Source organism: Odontesthes bonariensis, chromosome 6, assembly GCF_027942865.1.
Source record: "Odontesthes bonariensis isolate fOdoBon6 chromosome 6, fOdoBon6.hap1, whole genome shotgun sequence".
Taxonomy (NCBI): Eukaryota; Metazoa; Chordata; class Actinopteri; order Atheriniformes; family Atherinopsidae; genus Odontesthes; species Odontesthes bonariensis.
Window position 1 is genome coordinate 8,677,046 of NC_134511.1, and position 7,511 is coordinate 8,684,556.

General features: G+C 42.7%; 1 protein-coding gene across 2 annotated transcripts; it reads left to right on the forward strand.

Moving 5' to 3' along the window:
• The first annotated feature begins 1,401 nt into the window (after positions 1-1,401).
• On the forward strand, positions 1,402-7,200 carry prdm8b (PR domain containing 8b). 2 transcript variants are annotated; one of them, XM_075468917.1, is made up of 4 exons: positions 1,402-1,757; positions 4,167-4,391; positions 4,887-5,118; positions 5,301-7,200. In XM_075468917.1, exons 2-4 carry the CDS (start codon positions 4,173-4,175, stop codon positions 6,557-6,559), a joined length of 1,710 nt encoding a protein of 569 aa, XP_075325032.1. In that variant the 5' UTR covers positions 1,402-1,757; positions 4,167-4,172; the 3' UTR covers positions 6,560-7,200. The 2 variants fall into 2 exon arrangements, with proteins under 2 accessions (XP_075325032.1, XP_075325033.1); XM_075468918.1 differs by lacking the exon at positions 1,402-1,757 and adding an exon at positions 2,408-2,541.
• The last annotated feature ends 311 nt before the right edge of the window (positions 7,201-7,511 follow it).

Genomic DNA, 7,511 nt, shown 5'->3' on the forward strand with positions numbered 1-7,511 from the left:
CTTTGCAATTTATCGTCAGTACAAACCAACTAGGAGGAGGAGAAGAATGTCACTTTGAAAACCACCCATTCATCTCTGTCTCTGAGATTCCGCCTTTCAGAAACGGTGAAATACTTGTATTATTACAGATTACTTATTTTCATTGAATATAAGCTGATCCAGAAAATAAAGTATGCTTTATGGAGGTAAGATATCCTAAGATATATAAGATATAAGATATATAAGATGTAAGATATATATTTCTGCTTGTTTCTTTTTAAACAGCAGATAATTAAAATGGAATTTTACATGATAGAAATAAGCAGCTCAGTCTTTTGTACTGTGTTAATTGAGGGAGTTGAAAGTCTTAGGTTTGACACTGTAGACAGAATGCTGATGGAGACACTGATTCACACTTTTATATTCATAATGAGACTTCTATGTTCATCATCAGTTATTAATAATTGTCATTAACTGTTGAAATCCTTTTCAAATTCCTCATTATCCTTAAAAATCACATGCATGTTTAAAAAAAGAATGCAATCAAGGGAAACATTCAAACTCAGCATAGGTTCAAGTAAGCAAACAGCTTGATTTTAAGAATTCAGTCTAATCTAAAGTACATTTCAGTGTACACAATTCTGCCACCTTGCAGAGCCAAAGTGCCACATGAGTTTGAGCCGCAAATGACCTGCAGTGTCTCTCCTTCCCCTTAAGACATCAGCCCCTGGCTCAATGCAAATTATACACTGGCGCCCCCTAAATGAACCTGAACACAGTACAGACAGAGGCAGTGGCAGCCGCAGCAGCTCAGATCCTCTGTGAGACACCCGGGATGGACGCGTAGGGCTGGCTGGAGCTCAAAGTGCCCGGCGCTGCTTGAAAAGTCCAAAAAGTGCATGAGTTGTATGAAAATCCAATAAAAACGTGTCTTTAACAGCATGAACTAGAAACATCTTTTCTAATGTTGGACTGAATAAAGAGGGCTTAGAGCCAAGTTTTATTTGTAGGGGTTAAAATCAGGTGTTTGAACTTCAAAACAACAACAATAATAATAATGATAACAATCATAATAATAATAATAATAATGATCTTATTGATGATACTGTAAAATATTGAACATTTAGTTGTGACTCGAGTCTCTCTGAAGCTTTAATTCCTTTTCAGTCGCCTCCGAACATCCCCTGCATAAATGTCACTTTATTCCAATTCAACCACCAACTATTGTGATTTGAATTACAATAATAATGGGAGGGGGTGAGAGGGGTCTTTATCCCCCCCTGCACGTCCATAAATTGCATCAAATGACAGTCGGCCAGTAAAGAGTTAAAGGGAGGAGACGGAGAGTGACACGCCTCATTGGGTAGATTATGCGCCGCAAACAAAAAGTGTGTGTCTGTGTGCCAGTCAGCCAGAGCATCGGGCCCCATCTGCACGCCTCTATCTCCCTCTCTGTCTCCCTTTATCCGAGCGGCTCTGTCTGCCCGGCCAGTATCTGCAGCAGCAGCAGCAGCGGCAGCAGCAGCAGCAGTCCTGTCACTTTCACCGCACCGGGGGGAATGTACTGATACTGTACGGAGCGGACTGGGAGCGCACCACCATCTACATCACCTCCATCCCCGTCATCGCATCCTCCTCCTGCCTGTTTTTTTGGAGCTTTTTTCTCTCTGTCTCTCTTCTTTTTTTTTCCCCCCCTTTGGGTGCACACGGGTTTTGAGTCATAGCACCGCTCTCAAATCTTTTGTGGATTATTGCCCCCTTCTTCTCATCCACGAAAGGTAGGTTTGTTTTGTGGAATAAAATAGCGCGCGTGTGGTCTGGGTATAGTTTTAGAGGGTTTTTTTTTTTTTTTTTGGGGGGGGGGTGTTTGTTTGGTGCGGCACATGCAGCCACAGCGGAGCAGAGAGGTGGGGGTGAGATGGGGGGCTGGGGGGGATTTGGGGAGGCGGGTGAACGCAGATGTTTCAGTGCCGCCGCTGTTCGGTCACAGCACTGATTTAGGGCAGTTTTGTTACTGGCACTGATTTAGCAGATGGGTTAAACACCCCCCACCCCCCACCCAAAGTGGGTTTAAATGCGAGTGCGTTTATAAACCTGCACATATCCCGATTTTACTTATTGGAGCCTGGCCAGGTGCGTTTCATCCGCCTGATATTTTTGCTCGGCCATCGCGTCGGTTCCTCTAAATGGCATTGGGTTCTGTTTCTGTGGTAGCCTACCGGAAGCAAATCGTTTAGGCTCGTATAGCTCAACCTCGAGAGATTTGGGAGGCTCGCGGTGCGCATTTTGTTCCAGAACATTTTCTCGAGCCGTTTGAATATTTTTTTGCAAGATAAAAAAAAAAAAACTCCGAATCGTTGAGCTCCTGAAGTTCAACGCGAACCGAGCAGGATTTAATTCCCGTAAAACATAATAATACATCTGAAAAATCCAAATAAGAAGTCAAAGCAGGGATGCACATCTCTTTCTCTGCCGCGGAAGCGAGAGACCACAGCTCATCTGCTCCCGATATATTAACATCTGTTCTGTCTGCAGCTGTTGATATCAGCCTTTCAGTTCCCAGTAAGGCGCACACGGGAAAAAAAATCTAACTTTTATTTAAACTTTAAAAAAAGAAAGAAAAGTGTTTAACTTTTTAAACGAGTGAACTACTTTTATTTTTTGCACAAGCCGCATCACGGTCGGGTTTCGTAGTTATTTATTATGTCTCCAAGCGCAAAGGGGAGAATTATGCATTAGAAATAAATGGCTGCTGCGGCTAAAAGGCTACAAAATGATCTGTAAGCACAGAGCGCATCGATTTAAAGTTGTTCTATTTGCTTTAGAATGTTTCCGAGGCTGTAGTCTATCCGAAAATACGGACAAAGGGATTATTTTTATCGATTTAAAATTTACGATGTTGCAAATACCGACATATATGTGAGGCTTTTTATTTTATTTTCTCCTTATTATTTGTCATGTCGCCGCCGCGCATCAGGTGCAGCTCCCCGTGCACGCTCAGCTGTGTTTAACGTCAGAGAACGAGAGAGGAGAGGAGGGAATAAACACACACATTCACAGGTTAGAAAGGGAGAAAAGAAATAATTAACCGCTCGTGCTGCTTTAATTACAGTCTCAGAGGGGAAAGTGGTGGATTATGGTAATGAGGCAACATACGCTGCCGCTTGTAGGAAGGAGAAAAAGGTTGGCTGACATGAAATCACTGACTTTGACGGTCCACTTGAAACCCATTGGACATGCTCTCTCCATTTAGACATGCACGGACCTCACGAGCCCCAACTGAGGGATCAGTCTTTATTCTTTTCGCTCGGCATAAAGAATAAAGATGCTATTGTGGCTTTATTACACAGTTTCAGACCAACAAAAAAAAAAAAAAAAAAAAAAAAAAAGACGAGCGTGTGATTTACAGCCTGTTTGATTATAATGCAGAATCTCTAAAGCACAGTCGGAGCGTTGTTAAACTCGGGACTCTGGGATCCACTTAGGAATATTAAAGGAATATTACGGGACGTTTTCGCTTTGAATGCAGCTAATGAAAACATTTACAGAACAGACAGATGACGGAGAGCTCGCAGAGGCCTGTTAATGCCAATATTAATTTAATATGAAATATATAGCCTATTTATATGAATACACATGTTAATAATTAGTATACTAATAATAAAGGGAGGCTTATTGGCTTATTGTATCTAAATCAACCACTTTTTTTTAATGGATTCAAAATATAGTATCCTGCTCTCATAAGTTTAGCCAATAAATAGCCTATTACAACCATCACCACCACTATTAAAACTACTACTACTAGTAATGATTATAATGATTTCATTTTGTTTGTTTTGCCATTAAATTTGGAAACAACGTCATCAGTATGCTGATGCCGTCCGGAAGTCATGACGGGTTTGAATAAATTAAAACCCTGAAAGAGAGAAAAAAAGGGAAAAAAGACAGCTGGTTTAGCCAATCTGTCCGGGAAGAGATTTATTTCCTATTAGCAGGGACAGAGGTGGGTAAATCCACTAAACAATCACTTCATCTCAAATCTAGAAGTTATTTCGATCATTTTAGAAGCGGTTTTACCACAAAAAAAACAGTGTTTTTTTCATTGATTTTTGTATTATTATTGTACCCATGCATTTGTTTTTCAATCCCCATATCGAAGATTGTAAAGTGTTTCCGTTTCTCTGCAGTGTGAAATGGAGGAGTCCAGCTCGCAGAAGTTGGCGTGGGATGGGGACGCCAAAGCGGTGCAGCAGTGTCTGACGGACATCTTTACGAGCGTCTACACGACGTGTGACATCCCAGAGAACGCCATATTCGGGCCTTGTGTGTTGAGCCACACGTCGTTGTATGACAGCATCGCCTTCATAGCTCTGAAATCCACCGACAAACGCACAGCACCTTACATATTCAGGGTGAGCAAAACATTTATTTCCCTTCGGGAAACCCCTACATAAATTTAAATGATCACACTTTCTAATATGTAATATTCAATTTATTAACCAGTTTTGCCAGTTAGCATCCAAACAGGCCTGAACCAACTCAAATTTACTGCTTTCTAGTTTTATGGCTTTCTTGCTTTGCAGATTAGAGTTTCAATAGATGTGTTTGATGTATTTATAGTTATAGATTATTCACATTCCTTGTCATCAGAACCTTAATGAAGCCATTTAAGTCCTTTTAGTTATTAAAAAAAAAAGAAGACTTTAAACCTGGGTTTAAATTAAAAGTTATGTGTCAAACTGCCCTGTTTCAATAATGCAATTATTATTTATTTATTTTTAATTAAGGCCTTGAAGCCAAAGTATTAGTCCAAATTTTTTTTAATTTTTGTCGAATTAAAAAAAGAAACTGTGGTTCTAATCTAATTCTAAAAACTAATTGTACATGTTGCTGTATGTGTTGCACAGGTGGACACCTCCGCAGCCAACAGCACCTCTGAGGGTCTGATGTGGCTGCGACTGGTCCAGTCTGCCCGGGACAAGGAGGAACAGAACCTGGAGGCCTACGTGAAGAACGGCCAGCTGTTCTACCGCTCGCTGCGTCGCATCGAGAAGGACGAGGAGCTGCTGGTGTGGTACGGCAAAGACCTCATCGACCTGCTGCTGCTCAGCTCCAGCAGAGCCCCGACCAAGAGCAAAAGTGAGTCTGCTAAAATCATACTGCATCTGGATGGCAACACAGTGTTTAAATCACTTTTTTTATTTTATTTTCTATACTCTTTCTTCCTTTTCTCTACTTTTTGTTTTCATGGTTAAGAAGAATGCAATCTTTCAGACTTTATCCATGTCAGTTTAGTAATTTCCCCTTTTCCTCCTTCCTAGGTTCGTCCCACCACTCCTGTCCTGACTGCAGCCAACGATTCCAGTTTGAGTTCCCCTTTTTGGCCCATCTGCGGTTCCGTTGCACCAAAAGACTGCAAAGCATCACCGGAGCCGACGAGGAGCCGAGTAAAGACAGCAGCACAGAGCGACCAAACACCAGCCCGACCAGGACCAGCCCAAAACTGGGTCGGTCCGAAGGCTACGGCAGTCTGCAGGACAGCAACAAACCCTCGACAGACTTTCACAACCTGGCCAGGGATCTAGAGAACAACCGGACCAGCCCGCCCAGTGACAAGGAGGCTGAGATCTGCAGTGAAAGCTCGCGAAAGAGGAAGTTCTCGGAAATAGAGGAACGGGAGTGCAGAGGATCAGGCCTTTCGCAGACCAAGTCTAAAGATGAGCTCGCAACTTCTGCGCAGAATTACAGAGGAGTGTATGGCCTGGAGGAGAACCACAGGTCCTTCTCCCCGCCGGGCTCAACGGAGCGTGGGGAGGCCAAGCGCAGCGCCTTCACAGAGGTCAAGAAGTCCCTCCAGAACCTCAAACAGCACGGCGGTAACAAGAGCCTCCAGAGCTCCAATTCTGAAAACAAAGATGGAGGCCGCCCCAGCAACAACCCCCCAGAGAAACACCTGAACATCAGGCAGGTGCTTTCGGAGACGCAGCCGCCCCAAACCTCACCTTTGGGCAGTGCGTTCACTTCCGTCAGCCAGCAAAGCGGCGGCAGCGGAGGGGAGAGGAAGAGTGCCTTCAGCCAGCCGTCCCGCTCCTTCTCCCAGATCTCCTCCCTGGTGATGCCTCCGAAGCTGCTGGACTGCCACCCAGCAGTGGGCGACGCCATCTCCTCCAACAGACTCTATCAGGCCGACCATCTTGCCGCCAAGCTGCAGGGCGCGGAGCTGGGCGCCAACTGCCCGGTGCCGGGTAGCATGGGTAAGCAGAACCCCTTTGTGTACGCCACCACCTTCTGGCCGAAGAACTCCGGAGCCATCCAGCTTCAGATGCCCTCGGCCCTCACTCTGCTGCCTCCCTCCTTCACCTCCCTGTGTCTGCCGGCACAGAACTGGTGCGCCAAGTGCAACGCCTCCTTCCGCATGACCTCAGACTTGGTTTACCATATGCGATCCCACCACAAAAAAGAGTTCTCAATGGAGCCTCTGGTCAAGCGGCGGCGTGAGGAGAAACTCAAGTGCCCCATATGCAACGAGTCCTTCCGGGAGCGGCATCACCTGTCACGTCACATGACCTCCCATAACTGACTTTTTAAGACTCACAAAGTAGGGACTTTTGTTCCACAAGAAAGGACTAAGAACCTGCCTGGATTTACGTTCTCCAAAATGAGATAGGCCACCTAAAAACACAAAAACACCCCCTTGCACTTGTTTTCACTTTTGACATCTCTTTTGGTCGGTTTACTTTTTCTCCCCTGTACAAAATGTCATGTTTGGAGTGTATGCAAATGCATTTTGACTTGAAAATGAATCTATTTATGGAGCACTTAGAACATTTGAGAATAAGGGAAGATTTGAATATGTGTAAATGTACAGTAAGTTGTATTTTATATCACACAAATGCAAATATAGAAATGAATTACAAATGTAGTCACATGTCACAGTTTACAACGCAGCAAGTTTTTTCCTGTCTACGGTGAATATGGACACTAATTGGGGATATTATGTCAGTCTATATTTCAGAGTGCATGTAATATTAAATGATATTGATTTAAGATGCAGTCTATACATTACAATGTAAATAATTTGTTTTATTTGAAATACAAAGTGTAATATTTTGTGTCAGTGGGGAATAGTTTCAGTGTTTCTTCCTTTTTGCGGAAATTTACTACTTGATAGTTTATCTAATCATGTTGAATGCATTGACAATAAAATAGCTTTATTTTCAACTGTGGCATTTCTGGATTTTTCTTGAGATCCAGCTGATACACGGGACATTTAACAAATATCTGCACATCTGTTCTGCTTTTTTTTCCTTTAGAAATTAGGCTCAACATATTTTCAGATGACATATATTAACATATATTCTTCGTCACATAATATCTTTACAAATCTCAAAAAACTTTATTTTGAAATTTCATCACAGCTACAGATAGAACAAAAAATTTTTTTCCTGAAAAAAAATATAAATGTTAGATATTCTAAAACTTTTAGTCTTGAATGAATAAATGAACCAAAACCCTGAGAAATGTATTAAATA

Excerpts from the sequence above, each read along its gene's own strand:
- prdm8b (XM_075468917.1), top strand. The coding sequence starts at position 4,173 with ATGGAGGAGTCCAGCTCGCAGAAGTTGGCGTGGGATGGGGACGCCAAA. Across the intron at positions 4,392-4,886 it reads CAGCACCTTACATATTCAGG|GTGGACACCTCCGCAGCCAA; the intron begins GTGAGCAAAACA and ends TGTGTTGCACAG. Across the intron at positions 5,119-5,300 it reads AGCCCCGACCAAGAGCAAAA|GTTCGTCCCACCACTCCTGT; the intron begins GTGAGTCTGCTA and ends CCTCCTTCCTAG.